Below are 24477 nucleotides of genomic sequence, written 5' to 3'. Positions count from 1 at the left end.
CACCCTGTTCTTTCTCATGTCTAACATAAGAGCCAAAAGGCTAAACTAAAATCTGGCTCCTGTTTGCTACAGATCTGTGAGGAGTTTTTAAACTCATCCCAAAATCTTCCTGCTTGAACTCCTGGATTTTTGTCCAAATTCTCCTCTTCCCTTTTAATATTTTATTTATTTGTTTGTTTGTTTGTTTGTTTGTTTGTTGCATTTATACCCCACCTATCTAGTCATTTCGACCACTCTAGGCAGCTTACAACATAAAGGATAACACGTTCAAGAAAAATTTATAACAATTAATTAATTAAATGATTCTGCAATCATGGGCGTCAACATAGACTAGAGCTGTAATTTTCACACCTGTTTCATTTATTTAGGCAGCAGGAACTGCTGTCTGAGGAGGAGATGAGGATTGATAATATGGTGACAGACATCTTCAGAAATATTGTCAAGTGTGGGTTTTTTGAACAGCTAGCAAACCAGACACTGCAGTAGCTTGGTGTCCTTTTCAAAGTACACTGCTGTATTCAAAGAGTTATAACACTATATTATCTTATCTTATGCATCTGGCTACAGAGTCAGAGGTTGGGAGTTGGATTCCCTGCTGAGCCTCCTGTGAGAAGAGCTAGCCTGTGTAGCCTTGGGCAAGTCGCGCAGTCTCAGGGCACCCCCAGTTGTAGATGCAATCATTCCACAACACCCATCATTCCACAGACCTGAAATGTTGATGTTTTCATTGCATTTGCCCTCAGTTCTGTTTGCTTCCCATTTTACAGTATATAATTACGCCTATGTTATCAGTTCGCAGTTGAAATTTATTTCCTGTAATATATTTGAAGTCCTAACTTTTTTTCCAAGGAAAAAATTGCTGTCTGTGCTTTTCGCTTTGAAGAAAAATGCCTCTCCTTGTCATTACTGGACATTCAATGATGATAAAAATGCCAGCATTAAGCGGATTAGTTTGAAAGGAGGGGAAAGGGTTGGGTTAAAATCAACCTTGGAGTACGATGAGTAAAGAAACCCACTGCAGGTGAACTGCAGATTTTCCCAGGTCTGTAGATCTCTAGTCTCTGCCTTATTCACTTGTATGATCTGGGTGGGGGTAGACCTGAACATTAAAGGGGCCAACCCCCATTCTGTAAGAGTTGCAGCAGGGTGGAATGCAGTGGTCCTTGCCTTTTTCTGGAAATGGCCGAGAGGTTGATCTTCTCTTGTGGTCCTCTCAATGCTCCTGGGATCCACCTGAAAGGCAGATGCTGGGAACCACTGAGGTATCTTGCTTACAGTGTTGAACTGGGCCTTGTGAGATCCAGATTTAAGTCCTTACTGAGCCTGGATATCCAGAGCCACAGATGCCACCTTTTCCTGGAGGAAAGGAAGGACATCTATTTATTGTCGTTGTTTAGTTGTTTAGTCGTGTCCGACTCTTCGTGACCCCATGGAGCAGAGCACACCAGGCCCTCCTGTCTTCCTCTGCCTCCTGGAGTTGGGTCAAATTCATGCTGGTCACTTCGATGACACTGTCCAACCATCTCGTCCTCTGTCGTCCCCTTCTCCTCTTGCCCTCCCACTTTCCCAACATCAGGGTCTTTTCCAGGGAGTCTTCTCTTCTCATGAGACGGCCAAAGGATGGGAGCCTCGGCTTCAGGATCTGTCCTTCCAGTGATCACTCAGGGTTAATTTCCTTCAAAATGGATAGGTTTGTTCTCTTTGCAGTCCAGGGCACTCTCAAGAGTCTCCTCCAGCACCACAATTCAAAAGCATCAATTATTTGGTTGTCAGCCTTCTTTATGGTCCAGCTCTCACTTCCATACATCGCTACTGGAAATACCATAGATTTGACTATGCCGACCTTTGTCCAAAAGGTGATGTCTCTGCTTTTTAAGATGCTGTCTAGGTTTGTCATCGCTTTCCTCCCAAGAAGCAGGGGTCTTTTAATTTCGTGGCTGCTGTCACCATCTGCAGTGATCATGGATCCCAAGAAAGTAAAATCTGCCTCCATATCTTCCCCTTCTATTTGCCAGGAGGTGATGGGACCAGTAGCCATGATTTTAGTATTTTCAATGTTGACACATCTATATATATAACCCCAAAACTAACGGGTCATAATAAATCCCCAGCATCTCCATCCAGCATAGGCAGCAGTCAGGGACAATGCCAGGGTAGCCCAACCACTTCTGGGGGTGACATTCTGTCTGATGTTGTGTCTTATCGCAAGGGAAGTATGGACAATTGAAATATTCATCTGAAAACATTTAGAAGGATATTATTTCTCCCTCCTAAATAGGCTTCTTCTGTTGTCAGGAAGAGCTACGTAGTCTTAAAAGACAAGCATAGCATAAACCAAATGAGGAAGAAGGGTGTATATCTCACAACAACGCATTCTGCTTTTCCAGCAAATCACCTCCTTGAAGTGTGGCTGATAACAGTTCCTTAAATGCTTTTAGGATGCCATCTGCAGAATACAAAGCAAGCCTGGCAGAAAACTACTGAAAGCAAAACTAAAGAGAGAAAGCGAGAGAAGAGATTCACAACTCTAGGTAATCAGAAATATCAGAGCTGTTTTCAGGGTCTCTTTTTATAGATTTTTTTCCCCGCAAGGACGTGATAGAAGATAATGTTTGTTCCCACTATCAGTCTATTTTCAGTGGGGGAAGAAAAGGCCAAATACACGAATGCGGAAGAAAAACAAAACAAAACAAAACTTAAACTGAGTGTTCCAAAAGAGATTGTAAAACACTCAAGGCCGTACTAGAATAAGAAATGAAAGGATAAATGGGCATTAATCTTTTCCTTTTTTAAATTGCCTGGATAAAGGAGCAGTCAGCCAAAGTATGTATGTATGTATGTATGTATGTATGTATGTATGTATGTATGTATGTATGTATGTATGTATGTATGTATGTATGTATGTATGTATGTATGTATGTATGTATGTATGTATGTATGTATGTATGTGTGTATGTGTGTATGTGTGTATGTGTGTGTCTGTCTGTCTGTCTGTCTGTCTGTCTGTCTGTCTGTCTGTCTGTCTGTCTGTCTGTCTGTCTGTCTGTCCTTAAAAGGAATCAAGGGTACAAAAAGTATCCCTTATGTTTCCTTTGTCATTTTAACAATGATACCGAATTGGAATGGGTTTGCAAACCATAGTCAAATACAGACATATTAGTAATCATTGTCGGGTTTACTTTCACATGCAGATTAATCACGCCAAGTGTTTGGTGGCCACTCACAGGCCATTTTCAAAACCAGATAGTCAAATTCTTTCCAGTGGTACTTGTATCTCCTCACATGGGTGCTTCTTGGGTGGAAAAATCACCAAACAGAGACTATGATTGCCCAGAAGACCCTGCCCCTCAAATGTGCTCATGTTCTTCAAGGATGAACTTTCTGTGTCCCCTTAATGTTAGCTGCCCCAAAATGCTCTTGATGCTGCCTGTTATTAAGCTACAATTATCTGATACGTTCATTAATTGCAGTGTGATGCTTCTGACAGAAAGAAAGAAGAGAGGTCAACCGAAGCAAATTTCTTAATATGCTTTCCTGATCTTATTGTCTGTATTGCTCTCTTCCTTATCCTCATAAGGATGAAGGGCACTCATCTTTTTATCCTCTCTTTGCCATTGGTCTAATAGTGCTTAATCATCATCAACAACAACATCATCGGGTGCTGTCCAGATAATTCTGACTTATGCTGATCCTTTTCAGGGTTTTCTAGGTACTGTAGAGAGTACTCAGAAGTGCTTTACCACCCCCTTCCTCTAGGGGTGTTCTGGGACTGTGCAGCTTGCCCAAGGCTGCACAGGCTGGCTCTGCTCACAGGAAGCACAGTGGGGAATTGAACTCCCAACCTCTGGTTCCTCAGCCAAATATCTAAACCACTGAAGCATCTGATAGTGCTCACCCCTCTCAAAAAAAAAAGAAAGAAAGAAAGAAAAGAAAGAAAAAAGAAAAAGAAAAAGAACCTACATTACTTAGAAATCATTAACGTTACCCGCACAATAAGTTATATCAATATAGCTAAAGGTAAAGGTTCCCCTTGACAATCTGTCCAGTCATGTCTGACTCTAGGGGGCAGTGCTCATCCCCATTTCCAAGCCGTAGAGCCAGCGTTTTGTCCGAAAACCATTTCTGTGGTCACGTGGCCAGCGCGACTAGGCATGGAACGCTGTTACCTTCCCACCGTGGTGGCACCAATTTATCTACTCGCATTTTTACATGCTTTCAAATTGCTAGGTTGGCAGGAGCTGGGACAAGCGATGGGGGCTCCCTCCCTCACGTGGATTCGATCTTATGACTGCAGGTCTTCTGACCTTGCAGCACAGAGGCTCCTGTGGTTCAACCCACAGTCCCAATATCAATATATGTCAATATAATTAATTAAATACCCTGAGAATTGTATCTGATGACGTGGGTTGCAGTCTATGAAGTACTCATGGCAGACAAGACTTCTTATTCATACAGAAGTGCTACGACACTCATTGCTTTTCTATATCACTTACACCAGTCACCTTTCTCCCCTGGGCAAATTATTTTGAGAGTTCAAATTGTACTTTCAGAGCATAAATTTTAGATTCTGTGGGGGACATAAAATGTAAAGAAAAGCCGTGCACAGACCAGCATTTTGTTACCACAGTTCCTGATCAGATGTCTTTGGAAAACCAAGCAGGACATCAATGTGACAGTGGTCGACTGCTGATGTTCTCCTGCACCTGGTATACAACGGCATGCTGCTTGTGGTTTGGGAGGTAATATATCAGTAGCACCCTAAATACTGACTTGATTTGTTCTCACTCAGCAAACAATCCCTTCACTGCAAGATGTTCGGGAGGGATCTATCAGAGAGAAATTACATGCATTTTCATGATCGATCTTTGTGCATTTCTGTAATACGCTCAAAACAGAAACATGGAGCAGCTGTTGCTTTCTATTGTGGACTAGTAAAAGGAGTAGCATGAGATGGGTTGCTTGTGTCTTGATGACCAGTTAGCTTGCCCTTTTTGTCCTTGCTTTGTGTCTGCTGTTGGCTTAACGAAAGAAAAAGGATCTTGCTTTGCACAGAGACAAGACATTTGCACAAAGCATACTTTGAAAACAATTGCAGAAACCTCAACAACAACAACAAGAACAACAACAAAATCTGGGATGTGGCTTTGGCACTGGAGGCAAAATACCTCACTCCTCAAGGTGCTGTCTTGCACTGTCCTTTAAAACCTCACCGTGACAAGACTTCCTTACATTTGTGTATCTATAGCCATGGTGACTGGTGGCTACTGGCAGCTTTATCCTCCTACTGACAGCTTTATCTTCCTTTCTTTACTCACCACAAATTTCCCCCCCCCAGTCAGTGTCATTAGATGGCCCCCATAGGTTTCTGTTAATGGAAGAAGTGTAGAACATCTCCTGATCTACATCTCCTTTTTCCTCCATCCTTTCCAGCTCTTTAAATATCCCTTTCCAGATGTGGCAAAGCACCGACAGTATCTTTTCTGTTACCTCAATGATGAATTGATTGACAGAGTTCCTCTCAAAAAACATCCTTCGCTCCCTCTTGTTTTGGCACAAGGATTTCTGTCGCGTGCAAATCCCATCGGCTCCGTACAGGACAACGAAGACATCTGCATCTGTACCAGCTCCAAAAATGTCACTTGTATAAACAGTGACCTCATAGGGAACAACTGTCCAAGTACAGAGGAGGGGGAAAATAATAATAATAAAAAAAACAGCACTGGCAAAAGGAGATAGGATTGACCAGAAGAGAGCTTCTCCTCAGATGGACGAGGCTGAGAATACTGAGCTTCTAAACAAAACAGTCATTGCATTGGCAGTGTGTACACTGAGCACCTAACTAGACAAGGCAACTATGATAGACTTAGAAATGTTGACCGACATGCGTTTGTTGCTACATCTTGGACCGCCTTTTCCTAAGAATTTCAGCCCACACCACCCAATCGGCACAGGCAGTTGCCACCCTGAGAGAGGCCAGAAAGACATCTTCATGAAACGGGACCTTCTCGGTTGTGGCACCATCCCTACGGAATGGGCTCCTGGAGGAGCTGTGGCTACCTCCTTTCCTCCTTTAAGAGGGTGTTAAAAACTAGGCTGTTCAAAGAAGCCTTTAGGGGGCATCCTTGGTTAAATGCTTTCCTAGATGGTTGACATCATCCTGCCATGGTTTGGGTTTTTGTCTAGTTCTAGGTATAGTTGTATTGTTTTCTCTTGATTTCTCAGCTATCATCGTCCTCATCATCCTAGAACTGCAGAGCTGGAAGGCACCCTACGGATCATCGCGTCCAGCCCCTGTCAAGGAGAACCAGTGGAAAACCAAATTCCCAGCCTCTTGATCTGCAGTCAGAGATCTAAACCACTGAGCTATCCAGCAGTCTATTTGATGATCTGGTATCTTCTGTTAATTATATTATATTATATTATATTATATTATATTATATTATATTATATTATATTATATTATATTATATTATATTATATTATATTATATTATATTATATTGATTTTTTCCTTTGATGTAAAACAGCCCAGGGTGGTGCCCAGCACAAATTGGGCATGATAGATAGATAGATAGATAGATAGATAGATAGATAGATAGATAGATAGATAGATAGATAGATAGATAGATAGATAGATAGATAGATAGATAGATAGATAGATAGATAGATAGATAGATAGATAGATAGATAGATAGATAGATAGATAGATAGATAGATAGATAGATAGATAGATAGATAGATGGATGGATGGATGGATGGATGGATGGATGGATGGATGGATGGATGGATATGTTTTTTCTCAGCTCCATATATTGCATTTAGTATGATTTGGTCTGTGACGACGCACTGAAAAGTAAACATAGGTCTAATTTACAAGTTGGCATGGCTGAGAGATCTTGTATCTCTGAGGAAACGCGGTTGGTCATGGGATCGGTAATGGGTTAATTGAAGCGAACACACAAACTTTAACATTTAGTTTTACCCTCGAGGTTACAGAGTAGAGAAAGCAGTGTCCGCATTGTTGTCCGAGGGCTTTCCCCACCATCGCCACCAGCAAAGGTAGTCTCTTGGCCCTCCTTCAGCTTCTCTATCCCAAAATTGTGTTCATGTCAATATTGGATCACGGTCAGATTCTGGCCCCCTTTTCTTGGTTTCCCAGCCTCTGTTTGCCCAGAGCTTTTCAACAAGAACTCAATGCTCGGAGGCCAGATTTTACTCTCGCAGAGCACGAATTGGCAAACATTGGTTAAAAAAAAAATCTCAGGTTAACACAGATTTTCTCTCCCATTCCTGCTCTGACACTCGTCATATTGGACATACACAACTCAGAACGCTGGGCACTGGGTTAGCTAAAGGCCAGCACTATAAAAAGGATGCTTTGTAATTCAACAAGTAACTAGACCAGGCAGAGGAAACATGAAGCCAACAGGAGAGGGTGTCTGCATGACAACAGTGTTTTAATCTTTCAGCCAAGGTGCCAAAATGCTGAAAGCTATCTCCCTGCTATGCTCCTGTCTCATTCATGCGGCAATTTAACACTCACATGCCCCGAGGAGCAATTTTAATTGGAACGTGTGCGCTGTGATGACATAACGAGCACCTTCCTTTATTTTGGCAACTTCTGAAATGTTAGCAAATGGATTTATATCTCCCCCCCCCCAACAAGAAAACTAACTAAACCATCTGCAAGGTTAATGGTGGGGAAATCAGATTCTTGATTGATGATTCCAAGGTATTCATTTAAACAACAACAACAAAAAATCGAAACGTGGCTCTGTCCAGTGTCCCCCACCTTCAAGCCTAGCTGACTGACGTCAACTTTGTGGCTCGTTTGGAAGCAAAGGAGAAAAATGAATGAAACCCTGAACTCAGGCTGAACACACTGCAGATAAAAAAAGAGATGCATCAGAGCCAATTTGTAATCTTTTTACAGAGATGATTCGCTTTGTAAATGTGGGTACCCAAAGAACATTGGTGGTTTTTTTTTCCTGAGCCTGGTGTTCTGCTCTAGTAAAAGCTTTTGATACAATGCGGTTAAAGATTAAAAGTGCAATGCTATGCATGTCCACGTGGAAGTAATTCCCACAGTGGCAACTGGGTTTACTCTCAGGAGACTGAATATAAGATTGTCGACTGGAAAAATTCGGTTCCCACATAGCAACCAAGGGCCGGAATGTTACTACAAAATACCACACATAAGGGAAATTGTACATGAGGCGTTTCTGTCTGTCTGTTGCGTATGGAGCATGCAACCAAGGGGGCAGTAAAATGCACAATCTTACGGTTCTGAGTGCAAAACAGCCCCTCCACTTATATATATCAGGTTTGTACAAGCCCCAAAATGTGTACCTGCTATGTGCACCTGCTATGTGCAATTGTTCCGGCTGGCTGTTTTGCACTCGGAACCCTGTATATATAGAAGAGATGGGATTGGAGGCAGGCATGCTTCTTGAGGGAGAGAATTTCAGAGCCTGGGTGCAGCACCAAAGAGGGTAAGCCCAAGACATATTAATATTTTAAAATATTATTTATGAAATTGAAGTCCCTTTTACTCCAGTGGGCAGGAGGACATAACCGGAAATGATGCAAGGGTACAATTAATTGGAAGATTTATTCAAGTTTAGCACAAAAAAAGTGAGTATCGTATTTTCCATGTATAAGACGCCCCCATGTATAAGACGCCCCCCCAAAATTAAGACATCTAAGTGGGGCTTAGCAAGTGGAGGGGAAAGCAGGGATCAAAGCCCTGCAGAATCACTTTGATCCCTGCTTTCCCCTCCATTTATTTTTGTTCTTTCCTCAGCTTACTTCTGTGTATAAGACGACCCTCAATTTTTAGTCTAAAGATTTTAGACAAAAGTATAGTCTTATACACAGAAAAAATATGGTAAATAAGGTCATAAATCGAAGCTTTAAAAGCCCATGAAACCTTCCCATTAGAGATGGGCACAAACCTGCTTCAGAGGTTCGTGATGGTTCATATATGTGGCAGGCCAGCTCCCCTGTATTCCTTTTCCCTTGCCTCCCCAGCTGGATTCCCCACATACTCCTCTCCTCCTCATTTTTGGCGGTGATATGGTCTTTCAAATAGTCCGAGCCCAAGAAGGCTTGCTTTTCTGTTTATTTCAGGACGGCTGTCCTTTGAAAGCTGGAGGTGTCATTCATAACCAATATGGCTGTGTTCACCTTTGGCTGTCAGAGTGAAAGGATGGGGGCTGTTTCTGGCAATTTCCCTGCAGCTGGGCCATAATTTTAAGACTGGTTTTAAAATCCAAACAATTTCTTCCAGGAAAGGGGTTGTTTCTTTTCTTTTCTTATACATTTATTTAAATTTTTCATCCCACCCATCTTTTTGGCCAAGCCACAACTCTAGGTGGCTTAAATATAGAATAATATTCAATATTCAATTGTCACATAAAAAGGGAGCCAACATTTTCAAGAATCATATATAAAAGTAGTTGACGCAAAAGATGGCAGAAAAAGAGATAATTATTCCAGAAACATGAGGATAGCAATAATCAAAAAACAGAATTAGACCAAAGTTAATCCAGGGTCAGGCTGTGAAGGCCTGTATGAACAGCCATGGCTACACTTATTTTCTGAAGCCAAGGAAAGAAGGGGCCTGTTGCATCTTAAGAATAGGGTACAATTTTGGGTTTTACTTAGAGTGCTTATGATTGTTACTATTGAAGCTATGTAGATGCACAATCAGATGTCTGGAATCACTGCTACAGTTTCCTGTGGATGTCTGTAGTTATATCCAGAAATCAGAGCTTCAAAATAACGTGTTAGAGTTAATGTGTTAATATTAAAGTCTGCATTTTTGCATGAAAAGGCAGACAAGCCAACAATATTTGTTAAAAATATTGCATCGAAAAATGTTATCTCTTGTTCACTTCATCCAATTTATTGAGGCTTCCTTTTATGAAATGAACATTCCACTCACTGATTGTTATTTCTTTTCCTTCTGTTTCATTTCCTTTTTTAAAACAAGCCTGGTTTAAGATAACCAGAGGTGGAGGTGTGACTGTCATCACAGACTGCGTCTGCGTATCCCTCATTTTGTGATGAATATTCAGGTCTTAGTGGGTCATGGTGACATCTGTTCAAACCCTCCCAAACTGTGAGTGCATGCTGTTCATCTTGGATGGCTGAGGAGTCATCTGTGACTTCTGAGACGTGATTTCCCACATTAGTAGGACTCAGTGGTGTATAGATCTCACTGGCGAGGTCACCAGGGCTGGATTCATGACTGCTCATTAATCTTTGGTCTCCCGCTGACATATTGGGAGGAGTATGACCCACAAATAATTAACCAGCATTATTACTCACATGGGACATAGGTTCTGGTTTGTAGCTCTGCAGGAAACAAGACCCTTTCAATAGCTCCGTCGTCTTTCGCTTTATCCAGCCAACGGCCACACGGAAACTTCAGGCATAACCCCAAGCAAGGAGCATCAACTTCTACCCACTCCAGAAACCAGTTTGGAGAACGACCTGCAGGAAAGCAAAAGATTCTCACTGGCTGCCTAAGTAGACAAGAGTAGAGACAAGATGTGCCACCTCCACAACTCCCGTTTCCCATCATCATTGGCGATGCTGGCTAGGGCTGATAAGAAGCACCATCCAACAAGATCTGGAAGGCCACCCATACTACACCCTTATGTAGACTATTGACATCAGCTGTAGAGGCAGTATGACTTTGAACATCCATAGATGCAGTTGTACAGGCAATGTGACTTTGAACATTCATAGATGAGTGTGTGAGATGGGAGGTGCTGTTAAGTTAATGCACAGCTGGCCCAAGGCTACACAGGCTCTTCTCTCAGGAGGCCGAGTGGGGAATCAAACTCGCTGTGGCTCCCAACCACAGCCATGTATCTAACTCACTGCCTCAACCAGCCGGCCAAAGATACTATATGAACATTGAGACATGCCCAGTTTGTCAACAAATGCAATTGAGTCTGTATACATTGGGTAGATACATCACAACCCCCCAAATGGCTAAGTAGGGTGGGAGGTAGCCCCATGAACAGAATGTTTTTGGGAGGACAGCTAGCAGTTGAAAGGTTTGATCAGAGGGCGGCCTGGTTTGTCTTATCATTTATGTCACAATGTCATAAAGATCACAAATTAATGGAAGTAAGATGTACAAAAATAAACGCCCCCAAAGCCTCATGGTCTTGTGCCAAGGTACCTGAATTGTCGTGGCCGATCTTTATTTTTTTCAAGTCTCCAAGGTCCACACATTCCACCGTGAAGACATCCGTCATCCCACGCTCATATTTGTTCTTGTTGGTCTTGGACGCCTTCAGGTAGATGGTTCCTGTTTTTTTGTTTTAAAATCACAGACTCCCATTATTTACCATGCAGGTGGATCACACACAAGCTATGGAAGACATGTCATTGCCCCAGAACCCCTCCGCCTCCCCGCCCCAACAGATTTTTTTAAAAAAGTGAAATATTTTATTCAGAAAGTTCCTTGGAATCTTCTGGGGGGTAAAGCTGCAATTCTGCCTTTGGGGTAGGGGTAGTAGCCCAACCCCCTCTATAGCCCTGCAAACATTTACATTTTTATTAAAAATGTGAATTGGTCCCCTACGGGTGGTTTTTTCCTGTAAGTTTCTCTAGAGCAGTGGTCCCCAACGTTGGGCCTCCAGATGTTCTTGGACTACAGCTCCCACAAGCCTTCACCGCCACCTCTGCTGGCCGGGATTTCTGGGAGCTGAAGCCCAAGAACATCTGGCAGCCCAAGTTTGGGGACCACTGCCCTAGAGGAGTTGTGGCCCCTCCAAGGTCCTGAGACGGATGTGTGTAGCCTCTGGACCTCAGAAGAGCACCCACCTCGATTTATGCAAAAGGAGAACAGAGGTAGTGCCAGTGGTCTTTACACTTCAGCATCTGCCAAGGTGTTGGGCATTTGAGGCTCCAACAAGGACAACATCATCTTTGTCAAGATAATGAGGGCACCGACAAAGATGGAAGAATTGTATGCTGTGTCCAGCATGGTGAACCATTCCATAAATTAATGGATGTCCTTCCAAGTTATTTAACTAGGCAAAGAATGGTCTCATTTCCAACTTTTATTTATATCCAATATAGGTTTGAAATGAGACCATTCTTTTCCCAGTTATATAGTAACATAAGAAGAGCTCTGCTGGCTATCTGGTCTAACAGTCTGTTCACACAATGGCCAATCAAATACAGTATTATGGGGAAGCCAACATGTGAAGCCTAAATATAATGCCTTTCCACTTGAGCTCCCAAGGACTGGTATAAAGAGTCAGGCTGCTACTGTTGCTGTAAGAGACACATAGCCACTCTAAAGAGTAGTGAAAGATAACTGGACTCTCCAATAATTTGTCCTACCCACCTTGGCAGACCTCATTGCTAAGTCTCACAGAAGAAACATCCATATTTCAACTATGTATTGGCTGGAATCCATTGATGTTTGCATAAAGTTTGCATAAGTTTGCATAAGTTGTTGTGGCTAATTGCAGCTCGTCGATGAGGTGCTGGAGTGCACAATCAGTTGCACAATCATGTGCATGACCGGGCATGTGTCCGAAACACATCCCGGTGCCTTATTAATTAGCCACAGTTCCAAGTTATGCAAAACTTACACAAACATCAGGAGCATTCTGGCCACTGTTTGGGGAAAAAGCATGTATTGTTGTCTCTCTTTAATCTTTGATTACTAATCTTTATTGTATGACCCAGCTTCAAATACCTTCCCTCCAGGAGATGGAGTAAATCTTTCCCCAAACAGAAAGGACAACACAAAGTAGATCCACATGACATAGTGCTGATATGTAGGCTTATGTGAATGCAACCTGGATGCCATGGTAGCTTCAAGACTATAGGAACTGCAGTCCAATTAAAATAACTTTTCCAAGCTTTTAACTATTCCACGTTATTTTCCAAGCTCTGGTCCTTGTATTCTCTATTTGTTGGCATCATGTTTTTCTCCCCATGTTGCAGGTAAAACTGAGAGGGAAGCCTGAAGATGATCATCTTGTGAACTTGAGGCTGTACTCAGTTTTTAATCAAACACACCCAAGCTTACAGCTTCTCACTGTGAGTGAATGCTTGAGATTTCTCATGGATGTTGAAAATTGTAGAGAAATGATTAAATGTAGAAAAATGCTGAATGTTAATGTTTATTGAAGTAAGATTGTTTGGGATGTAGCAGCATACGCTTGACAAAATGGGACAAATGTCTATTGTTAGACATTCATAAAATTTATCCAGCATTGTTGGCATTTGCATTTGAATGGCGATATTCCCCCAAACATTGAGGACTCAGTGGGCTAAGAAGAAGGAGGAGGAGGAGGAGGAGGAGGAGGAGGAGGAGGAGGAGGAGGAGGAGGAGGAGGAGAAGGAGAAGAAGAAGGAGAAGGAGAAGGAGAAGGAGAAGAAGAAGAAGGAGGAGGAGAAGAAGAAGGAGGAGGAGGAGAAGGAGAAGGAGAAGGAGAGGAAGAAGAAGAGGAAGAAGAAGGAGAGGAAGAAGAAGAGGAAGAAGAAGAGGAAGAAGAGGAGGAGGGGGAAGAAGAAGAGGAAGAAGAAGGAGAGGAAGAAGAAAGAGAGGAAGAAGAAGAGGAAGAAGAGGAAAAAGAAGATGAGGAGGAGGAAGAAGAAGAAGAAGAAAAAGAAGGAGGAGGAGAAATCCTGTAGACCCAATGAAACAAAAGGAATTATTAATTCAGTAGACTCACTGAAGCTAGCTGGAAAGCTCTGTGGCTTAGGTATCTGGCTGAGGAGCCAGAGGTTGGGAGTTCAGTTCCCTACTGTACCTCTTGTGAAGTAGAGCCAGCCTGTGTGGCCTTGGGCAAGCTGCACAGTCCCAGGGCTCCCCCTAGAGGAGGGCAATTGTAAATTACTTCTGAGTACTGTCTCCCTTGAAAACCATGAAAAGGGTCACCATAGGTCAGCATTGACCTGACAGCACATAATTATTGTGATTAGACTAACTGAAATCAAAAGAGCACCAGTTCATTGTTACCGACAAGTCCCATTCATATCAATCTGATGTGTTTCAAGACACCAATTACCCAGCACGTAGGCCCTGAACATGGGATTTGTCAAAAGAGATCTCAAGGCAATCCAAGGAGAATAAAAAATAAAACATTTTTTTTTCTTTTTCTGGGCAAAAGATCTGGAAAAAATAATAATAAACCATTTATCTGGACCCAAGAAAAAGATCTGATCTGATTTAGCTGCTCTAATGACTAAATGTTTTGCCATGAAAAGATAAACCCTTTACAGAAAGAACAGCTAACATCACCCCGGCATGGCTGCCAACTCAATGAGTGTTTAAAAGCCAAGTGTGCTCTCTCTAGGGCTTTATACCTGTGTCATCCTTGGTTCCATAAAGAACAATGAAAACATTGGCATCTGTCCCAGCATGTTTCTTATCCCCGGTTCTCACTGTGACAGTGAATGTAGTAGATTTAGCTGTCAAAGAGAAGATTCTATGTTGAAAATGTTGGGACAATAACAACCTTGCATACGCTAACACTGAGTATCAGTGGGAGGAGTTTAGTACAGCAAGCTACCCCAATTCTTATTTGCTCTTTTTTTTGGCACTGCGTATGAGTGTTCTCATTATGAAGTACGAGTGGTCATTGGCAAGTCAGCTGAAATGTCAGTTATCGTATGGAAAAAGCTGGGCGTCTATTTATTTTATTACTTTATTGTTTGATTTTATTCTCCTAAAAGATTCAAGGCAGCTTACAGTGCTAAAAGAAGCAAAGTAAAAAACTAAAATAATAACAATATTTTTTTTTTAAAAAAAGCATTAAACAGATGTGTTAAAACTCAGAAACAACACTAAAATCTCAAACACATCAAGAAAATAAAATAATCCCTTTTAAAAATGGCTTTGAGATGAAATAATTGTGGAAATCTCTACAATGAAAATGCCACTCCAAATACTGCTGAAACTAGGTCACACCAGGGACATGTCCCTCTGCGTTAACGGTACTTTCCATCCCTTTCTTGTTGTGCTTCGTGGTCACATGGTACATATTCCTGGATGTGTGTTTTGGGTTACTGAACCATTTCCTTCCATTTGAATTCTTATGGCTAGCTACACCATGGTGCCGAATTATTTCCCCTCTTGTTTTACGGGGCACTAAAGCCCCTCAGTGGGATGTGGTGGAGCTGTGGGTTAAACCACAGAAGCCTCTGTGCTGCAAGGTCAGAAGACCAGCCATCGTAAGATCGAATCCACGTGACGGAGTGAGCCCCCATAGCTTGTCCAAGCTCCTGCCAACCTAGCAGTTCAAAAGCATGTAAATGCAAGTAGATAAATAGGTACCACCTCGGTGGAAAGGTCACAGCATTCCGTGTCTAGTCGCGCTGGCCACGTGACCATGGGAGATTGTCTTCGGACAAATGCTGGCTCTATGGCTTGGAAACAGGGATGAGCACCGCCCCCTAGAGTCGGACACGACTGGACAAATTGTCAAGGGGAACCTTTATCTTTACCTAAAGCCCCTTAACATTAATTTTCTAAAAATAATGATACATTGATATGTCGGCTAGTGTTTTCTGATGGGTAGAATTTGTATCTTTTGCACCAGTGCCTCTGGAAGCAATGCATTACCCTCAAAGGACCAGCACCCCTTCTCAGGGCTGTGTGGCTTCCCTGGAAGGAGGTGGAGTGATTTCAAGATGGTGTGCAGAAGCAATTCCATCGATGCTGAGAGTTGAAATTGCTGACGGAAGTTTACTAATGCATCAATACTCTGGCCACAGACATTTTTTTAAAAAAATTAAACGGGCAGCTGTGAGGCAGTAATGGAAGCTTCCTTCGATGGTGACTTTTGTTTGAAAAAGTTTCAACAGGATTGCACACACTTGCTATACTGTAACTGAATATATCGAACTACACCAGAACAGAAATGGTAGAAGCCTCCAGGCGAGCAGGAAATGAGCTGCAGGTAAATGATTCACTATTGGCCGTGCGTTGAGTGACCACAAATATAAAATACAATCTCACTGGGACATAAACAGACAACATTTTGCTGGTGTGACCGCAGTCTTAATGTTACTGGTTTCACCTTCGGTGTTAACATGGGAGAAATTTCCAAAGACTGGCAACAAACCTTTCTGTTCCAGGCCAAGGGTTGCAAGAGAACCATCGCTATCCGGACCCTTTAGCACAAACGCTTCATCCACGGGGACAAGCTCTCTGGCAATCTGACCATCATCTTCTTCCACTGCCAACCATCTCTGGCAGGGAAAATAATAGCTGCAAGAATGACACTGTTTAGCATTCTCCACTCAACCAGCTATTCAGCACTGGATATGACCAGGAACTGGAGCTGGGGGAAATATCTTTTTTAAGATTACAACTCCCAGAATCCCCTTGATATGGTAGCCAGCTGGTGGATTCAGTGTGTTGTAGTCCAAAAGAAGTCACATTTCCAAGCTCTGGGCTTGGGATCCATTTTAGGGCAGGTTCGTATAGCTGAACTGAAGTATACCCCATTGTCTGACCATGCAGAAAATCTGAAGACACTTTTGTTCAGACAGAAAGCTGGGGGAAGAGTAGACCCTCCTTTCCTTTCTTCCTTTGGTTCTCAGGTCCACCCATTGTTAAAAAGGCACAAAAATTTGCATTAATTGGAGATCTGAGCCACTCAGTGCTCCAATCTAAACAACAGTGGAGAAGAATACAAGCTCTTTATGTGATCCATGTGGTTTGATTAATGATTATTAAATTCGCATGGCAGGTAAAGCAAAGGACAGCATCTCTCCTCTGTACCGATCCTGCAGTGAATAGCATCTTAAGCTACCTTGGGTGCCCCGGCCCTATGCGGAAACCTGGGGGAAATTTGGAAAAACTATGTGTTTTATAGGGAGACAAATCAAGCAGCAACTGCTAGATGTCCCAGGCTACAACAGAAGCAAGAATACTACCCTTTCATGGCCTTTACAAGCTTTGACAGAGATCTGGAACCGTTCATGGATGTGTTTTTTCCGTGTTCCAGTTCTTGCAACCTGTACAATCACCATAGAACCTATGGTCTGCCAAATGTCTAGAGGAGGACCCCACCCGAAGCCCCTTCCCTTCCCCAAAGTTGCCTCCTCTCACTGAGTGCATTGGCCAGCAGCATCTCCTTGCTATCTATGATCTCTAACAAAATATATAAACTGAGGATTCCTCCCTCCTTGCCTTTCTGATTACAGCGCAAGCAGGCATATGAAACCACAGCCATAACAGGACTTATTGGCAGACAGAGCACAACCTTCTTTTTTTTACATGGTATGATCTCCAGTTTTCAGGAAATCTTGATTATACGATCTTTGCAGCTGATTAACATTAAAAACAAAAGACCTCCAAACACACCATATAGAATTAGGAACTGCTCTATGTCCAAAGTACAGCTCTTTTTACTTAGTCACGTATGGAAACCTTCTAACAGGAGGTGGCAATCCTAGACTCTTTTAATCTTTGAGTCCGCTCTCCTGCAAACAAAGTTACATCTAAGCAGATTTGCATAGCTGTGGGGTATGAAATGCCTAAGGATAGTGCTGTATAAGCAGAGTAGGATTCTATGGCTGAACTGGGGGTGTGGGCTTCCCTGGAGTTCGTCTTAAATAGGATCCCTTGTTCCACCCCAAATACAGTGGGGTCTCTACTTAAGAACTTAATCCGTATTGGAAGGTGGTTCTCAAGTTGAAAAGTTCTTATGTTGAATCTGCATTTCCCATAGGAAAGCATTGAAAACCATTTAATCTGTATCTGCTCTTTTCCGTCCATAGAAACTACAGTTGAACCTCTACTTAAGAACTTAATCGGTTTTGGAATGGTGTTCTTAAGTTGAAACGTTCTTAAGTTGAAGCAAAATTTCCCATAGGAATGGACTGAAAACCAATTAATCCGTTCTGGCTGTTTTTTTGTTATGTAGAGGTGCGTTCGTACATTGAAGCATTAGTTCCCATAGGAACTAATGCAAAGCTGGTTAATACGTACTCTACCACTAGGGAGAGAATTTTTTTTAACCTAAGATGACCTAAGGTTAAAAAAAGACCAGGAAAGGTTTTTTTTCCTGTTCTTATCTTGGATTTCTGTTCTCAAGTAGAAGCAAAATTTAGCAAATGGAGCTGTTCTTAAGTTGGATTGTTCTTAAGTAGGGACGTTCTTAAGTAGAGACCCCACTGTACCAAACGCTTATGTTTGTTTCACTTATGGGGTGTTGCTACCCCTTCGTACTTTCTACTAGCAACTGTAAACTGACTAATGAACGTCTTCAGGTTGCATTTCTAAGGGGGGCTGCAGAATGTACGAGTCTTTGTACTTACGTGACTTCTTCTTTGGTGTCGGTAATCTCTATCCTCTCCAGGTACCAAGCTGGGTTGCTTCCAGAGTTGTCATGTCTGATCCGTACTTTGGTGAGCTCTCCGAGGTCGATGGCTGGGACATTGAATACATCCACCTGCAAACCAGCAGCAAGAGAGCAGAATGTAACCCTCCAGGTTTCTAGAGGAATTTGTCCATTGCCATTAATATTTTCCCATTTAAAAAAAAAAGTTGGAGAGCAGGTGTTAAATCTGATCTGCCTGAAAGGGGCTTGCTCCGGTGTACATGGATAGGCAGGAATGTGGATGCGAGTCACTTCAACAGTTAGAGGTGAAACCAATATGTGTGTTGATAGCTTTGTAAAATTCTCCTCCATAAGCTTTTACGTTGCATATTTACCTCGTCACTCCGAGAACTGAGAGTTTTGCTAGGTAGTCACTGAATGTGGTATCTGGTATCGGTTCTTAACATCTCATTATAACACTACAGAAAAAAATAGATTTTATCTATATTTCTAAATCTATTTGTGAACCAGCTGGATAGCTCAGTGAGAAGTATCTGGCTGCAGAGCCAGAAGTTGGGAATTTGGTTTCCCACTGTGCCTCCCAGAAAAACCAGCCTGTATGGCCTTGGGCACGCTGCACAGTTCCAAGGGAACCACCAAAAGAAGGGAATAGTAAATGACTTCTGAGTGCCGTCTACATGGAAAACCAAAAAAAAGTTTTGCTGTAACTCAGAATTGACTTGATGACACACCGTTATTTATTATAAGGCTATTTGTACATGCTTTGGGAATATTTTTGTAATTTTTACTCAGACAGGCTTTGACTACTGAGTACCTTCCAAGAAAGATTTTTCAATGGCCAGGCTTGCAATTTTTTTTAAATTATATTTTTAAAATCCTGAGATACCCAAATGTTGGCAGTGGCCAAAGAGCAGATTTGAGCACAGGAGAAGATACTGCACCAATTGCAACTGCTCCTGGAGATCTTTGATCTAGCTAGGATGACACGTAACTCAGAGGTGGAATATGTTTCCTGCTCAGAGTGCAACCCCCAGAATCCCACAGACAGTGGCTAGTCGGCCTGTGGGATTCTGGGAACTGTCATTTTAAAAACGCCAAACATTTCCTAGACTTCTGTTGTTGTTGTTGTTGTTGTTGTTGTTGTTGTTGTTGTTGTTGCTGCTGCTGCTGCTGCTGCTGCTGCTGCTGCTGCTGCTGCTGTTGTTGTTAATGACGACGACAACGACAACGACGACGACAATAATAATAATAATAATAATAATAATAATAATAATAATAATAATAATAATAATAATAATAATAATAATAATAATAATAATAATAATAATAATAATAATAATAATAATAATATGCCATCAAGTCGATTCTGATTTATGGTGAATGTTTTTAGGGTTTTCCAGGTAGAGAATACTCAGGTTTCCCATCTTTTGTGGGTGCCCTAAGACTGTGCAGCTTGCCCAAGGCTACACAGGCTGGCTCTACTCATAGGAGGCAGAGTGGGGAATCAAACTCCCAAACTCTGGCTTTGCAGCCAGATAACTAACTCACTAAGCTGGCCAGCCAGTTATCTTGATAATGAATCCCTTTCCTCAGTCTCTTCCACATATTTAACAGCGGATGGATCCCGCATGACCATCTCACTACTGGGCACAGCTCTTGCCAACAGAATTTGGCCCCGTGGAGATGGCGGAGAGTCTTGCCTGGCTCCTTTTTGACACAAAGGCACCAAATGTAGCACATTTCTTCATAAATCCAAATGGAAAAAATTGAGAGTGTAGGTGAAGGCAAAACCGACCATTCAAAATGCATGTGAAATAATCTATGGCATCCATAAGACGCATCTCTCCATAAGACGCACCAAATTTTTAGGAGAAGAAAACAGGAAAAAAATAATCTGGGAATTTCAGCACTCTCGGAATCTTTGGAGGCTTCCCCCAACCCTCACCCCCGCTGGCCCAGCAGGCCAAAATTCCCAGATTATTTTTTTCCTGTTTTCTTCTCCTAAAAATTTGGTGAGCCTTATGGAGAGGTCCGTCTTATGGAACACACCCTAGGACCCTTTGGAGGTTCACCCAGCCCCCCTGGGGGCCAGAGGGGGTGAAATCACCACCTTCAGGGATTCTTCTGAAGCTTCCCAAGCCTCAAAAGAGTTCCAGAAGCTGGTGATTTTGCCCCCACTGGCCCTGGGGGGGGGAGCCTCCCAAGGGTCCTGGAAGGCAGACTCGGACCCTTGGGAGGCTCCCCTCACCCCCACGGGGCCAGTGGGGGCAAAACCACCAGCTTTGCTCCATAAGACGCACAGACGTTCCCCCACACTTTTTTGGGGGGGGGAGTGCGTCTTATAGAGCAAAAAATATGGTACATTTATTTTAATGTCCACATTTTAAAAACACAATGGGAAAATGTTGGAATCAAAAGGTGGGGAAACAGGAATGGAACTGCAGTCCCCATGCATACCACTTTTATGTTCCCAGTTGGATGGTGTAGAAAAAGTCAGAAGAGCATATCTGTCTCTGGAGCTCCAGTCTGTCTACATCCTCTGGACAATTCTTAGGTCAATAATCTTAGAACTGCGGAGCTGGAAGGGACCCTCTGGATCATAGACTCCTCCAGCCCCTCTCAAGGAGGCACAGTGGGGAATTGAACCGCCAGCCTCTGGCTCTGCAGTCAATGCCTAAACCACTGGGCAATCCAGCAGGTTCTCACCTGGTTCTTCTCAAACTTGTTCAGGTTTTTTGAGCGCTTCAGGTGGCGCTCTCCGGTGTCTCCTCTTTCACCATAGATGCTCAAGTAGACATTTGCGTCAGTTCCAGCTCCCCACACAGTCCCAGTAAGGACGTGGACCTCATAGGTGTTCGCTGAGGAAAGGAAATCACAGGCATTCAAGGTACACGTTTATTTTAACGTCCACAGCTTAAAAACACAACTAATTCCCCACAGGGAATTATGTCCATCATATATTCTTCAAACACTTTCTGTCACCATTTCCCTTTTTGAAAAGAAAGCGGTTTTCTAGTACCATGTGTTGCTTGGAACAGAATAGCTAATTGGAAGATCAGACCACATTTCTTTTAGTTACAATAAATATCAACACGAATATTTCAATGTTACATGCCTGAAACAACAGGCATGGAAACAAATTTGAGCGATCTCCAATCAACCCCATTATAAAACATTAGCAAAACAAAATGGCAAATAAGGATTAAGGCAACTCATGTTAGGTTAAGCAGACAATACTTTTCCTCTTAAGGGTGCACCATTTCTAGGTATGGAGTCACCATCTCTTCTAGTGAGATACTACACTAGGCTATTCTTAATCAATCACTCCTGAATGAATGGAACAGGGATGTAAAGCTTGTCTTATCCTTGCATACGAGGATGAAGGAACATGGAGTGCTTAAACAATGCTAGCTTCAGCTTCTCAGAACACCTTGATTGGCTATATCCCTACAGCTCCTTTCAGATATGTTTGATCGCAATTTACAAAATCACACAGAGACCTGTCCCACACCAGCCCACCTAAGAGAACTGCCTCCTGCTAAACTCAGGGAACAAAAATTCTGTCCTGTAGTTACTTCAGTTGGTTGAAGGGAAATGGTAGAATTCACAGTGGCAGATTGTCATGAATTAATGAGTCATCACTTAAGATTTGTGCTTTTAATATGGATTCCAATTCCAAAAAAGAATTGTGGGGCTGTAGAGCCTGTGAAAGCCACCTATGGCCGATGCACCAGGCTTTGCTCACCTCTGTTCTACGTAGAAGGTTGGGAATTTTTTTTGGCCTCCAGCTATTTTGGGTGGTAAGTCCCATACTCCCCTGCCATTGGCATGTTTCCTGGTGCTCTGGAAACTCCAGACATCTGGAGGGGCAAAAAGGTTTCCCAACCCTGATTAATGGAACACATTTAGCAGCCTACAAGTCCAGATTATCTCAATTCACCTTCAAGTTCAGATCCTTCATCGGGTATCAGCTCCACCACCAGTTCCTTGTCTTCTTCATCACTTGCCAGCCAACGTCTCGGCATAAAATTATAAACTTCCATGATGTTGGCTTCCTTGGCCTCCTCCTCTCCCCCCTCTTCTGTGGATTTCTTCTTCTTCTTCTTCTTTTTCTTCTCCATCTTTGTGGCCATCTTCTTCACCGTAACAGTCTCCAAGAACCAACCGTCCCCAAAGCCTGTCCCATCATGGCCAATTCGGATCTTGTAGACCTTGCCGACATCTGCAGCCTCAACCTTTAATATTGTTGTTAATGATGTAACTAATCTTTTTCTTTGGCAAAATTCTGACTTTAACAAAAGCATTTTGCCCCACAGAGTAGAACTCATTGCCTTAACACTTTGAAGCTAAGAGACTAAACATTGTGTATTGGCTTACAGATGCCTGATTTCCTACTGCCAGAATATTTGTGCATTCAACATTTTCAGTGTTCCTTACCGTTGTTAACAAAGTACAGTAGTCATAATTTTCCGTATCCCATTTCACTCAGTCCTCAACACCACAAGATGTTTGCTGTGCATATATATATTTCTCTTCTGGCAGGCTTTCCTTTAAAGAACTGGTTGACAACACACACGCACATACCCCTGTGCACTCCATCACCCGGACCATTAGGGAATAACCACCTAATACCCTTTACCTCTTTCGCAGAGTCCCCTTTCCTTTCAAAAATTGTATAGACTCTTGACAGGAGCCTCGTCTCTTCTCCTTTATTAGTACAAAAATCAATAAATTCTCCTCAAACGTCTACACATTTCTGCCAGTTACCCCCCTCTTAAGTCTTATCTTACATGTTTAAAATTCATTGCCAGAGATTCTGATTCTCACGCTCCCATTGCCACCACATATGAAAATATGTGCCTGTTTTCCGGCACCCGGTCTGCAGCCCATCTTAGAAGGATGGCCATCTAATTGGTTAAACTTCATTGAAGTTAGGTATCATTCCCAAACTAACTTATAAAAATTCTCTTTTATCTTTATTGACATTGATTTCAGAATTTGAGTTTTTTCCAAGCACTGGAACTTATTTCTTTCCACATATCACATTCCCTTAATGCTTTGAGTCAGTCGTCCTGATCATCTGCTTCCTGTAGAATATTATAAATTATGCTTACTGTATCCTTCACTACCTTGTTATCCCCCTTTGCTTTGCTTTTGGAGTATACAGTACTTTCTTCATTAGAGATGGGTGCAAACTGCCAGTTCAGTGCTCCGTGCCGGTTCGTCCTTCGGCAAATCAGGTGTTCAGCAGTTCCCAGGCCCTCCTCCTCCTCCTCCTCCAGGGGGCGCCCACTTAGAGGCAACACCTGGAGGATGTGGGGCACAGAAGCCGGGGCGCTGCCTCTGAGTGGCTGCCCATCGGAGGAGGTGGGGCTGGGAGCTGCTTGAATACCTGTTCTGCATAATCCACAGGTTGGGTGGTTCATTGCCCATCTCTATTCCTCCGTTGTAATTGGATAATATTATACAAAGATGCTACAGCTTGTCCTAACTCTTCTTTTATTTGTTCTTTGTGATTTGTTTATTTTTCTACCCAATCCTTTATTTTAAAAACTTGTCTTTTTATTAGTTTGCTTAATAAATAGATATTTTAAAAGGTTTTCTGGGAATTTCTACAATTCAGTCCCTGGGTATTATGGGGAAACTGGTGGGATAAACGGTGTTATAGACCAATTCCAAACAGTTAGCCTATTTCTAGAGAAGAGATTTTATTTTATTTTCCCTTTTTGAAACTATATTTTAATTATCTGGCATAAAGATAATATTTACCAGATCTGAAGGTAACTCTTGTGTTTCCGTATTCAACCAAATTAGTTTATCAGGCTCAGGTATAACATCTGAAATATGTCTTAATTGATTGGGATTATAATATAGCCATACATTAGGAAGTCCTGAACCTCCAACGTTTTGAGGTTTATACTATCTCCTCTTATTATTCCTTGACTTGAACTAGAAAGTTTTGCATAATGAGCAATAATCAGTTGTTATTTCACAAACCATAAAGGAAAGACAATTTTTGTTTGTTTGCTTTTAAAAAAGAAGAAGAAGAAGCTAACATTAAGTGTAATACATGAAGAACATGTGATGTTATTAGTAGTTACAAGGCACTGGTGTTTTTTTTTTCAGCCATCAATGAGTAATGT

At 42.3% G+C, this 24477-nt stretch overlaps 1 protein-coding gene across 1 annotated transcript in view; it reads right to left on the bottom strand.

The window, feature by feature from the left end:
* The window catches only part of LOXHD1 (lipoxygenase homology PLAT domains 1), a 215944-nt gene that overhangs the window by 84387 nt on the left and 107080 nt on the right, over nucleotides 1-24477 (bottom strand). The window contains exons 19-26 of the mRNA XM_072992974.2: nucleotides 22275-22569; nucleotides 21041-21192; nucleotides 18312-18445; nucleotides 16109-16254; nucleotides 14349-14453; nucleotides 11197-11325; nucleotides 10332-10496; nucleotides 5488-5669 (exon numbers count right to left, since the gene is read on the bottom strand). Of these exons, the coding sequence (XP_072849075.2) occupies nucleotides 5488-5669; nucleotides 10332-10496; nucleotides 11197-11325; nucleotides 14349-14453; nucleotides 16109-16254; nucleotides 18312-18445; nucleotides 21041-21192; nucleotides 22275-22569 (1308 nt within the window). The remainder of the gene's footprint in view (nucleotides 1-5487; nucleotides 5670-10331; nucleotides 10497-11196; nucleotides 11326-14348; nucleotides 14454-16108; nucleotides 16255-18311; nucleotides 18446-21040; nucleotides 21193-22274; nucleotides 22570-24477) is intronic.

Source organism: Pogona vitticeps, chromosome 2, assembly GCF_051106095.1.
Source record: "Pogona vitticeps strain Pit_001003342236 chromosome 2, PviZW2.1, whole genome shotgun sequence".
Taxonomy (NCBI): domain Eukaryota; kingdom Metazoa; phylum Chordata; class Lepidosauria; order Squamata; family Agamidae; genus Pogona; species Pogona vitticeps.
Note: the sequence above shows the minus strand (reverse complement) of the source record. Positions and strands in the feature narration are given on the sequence as shown.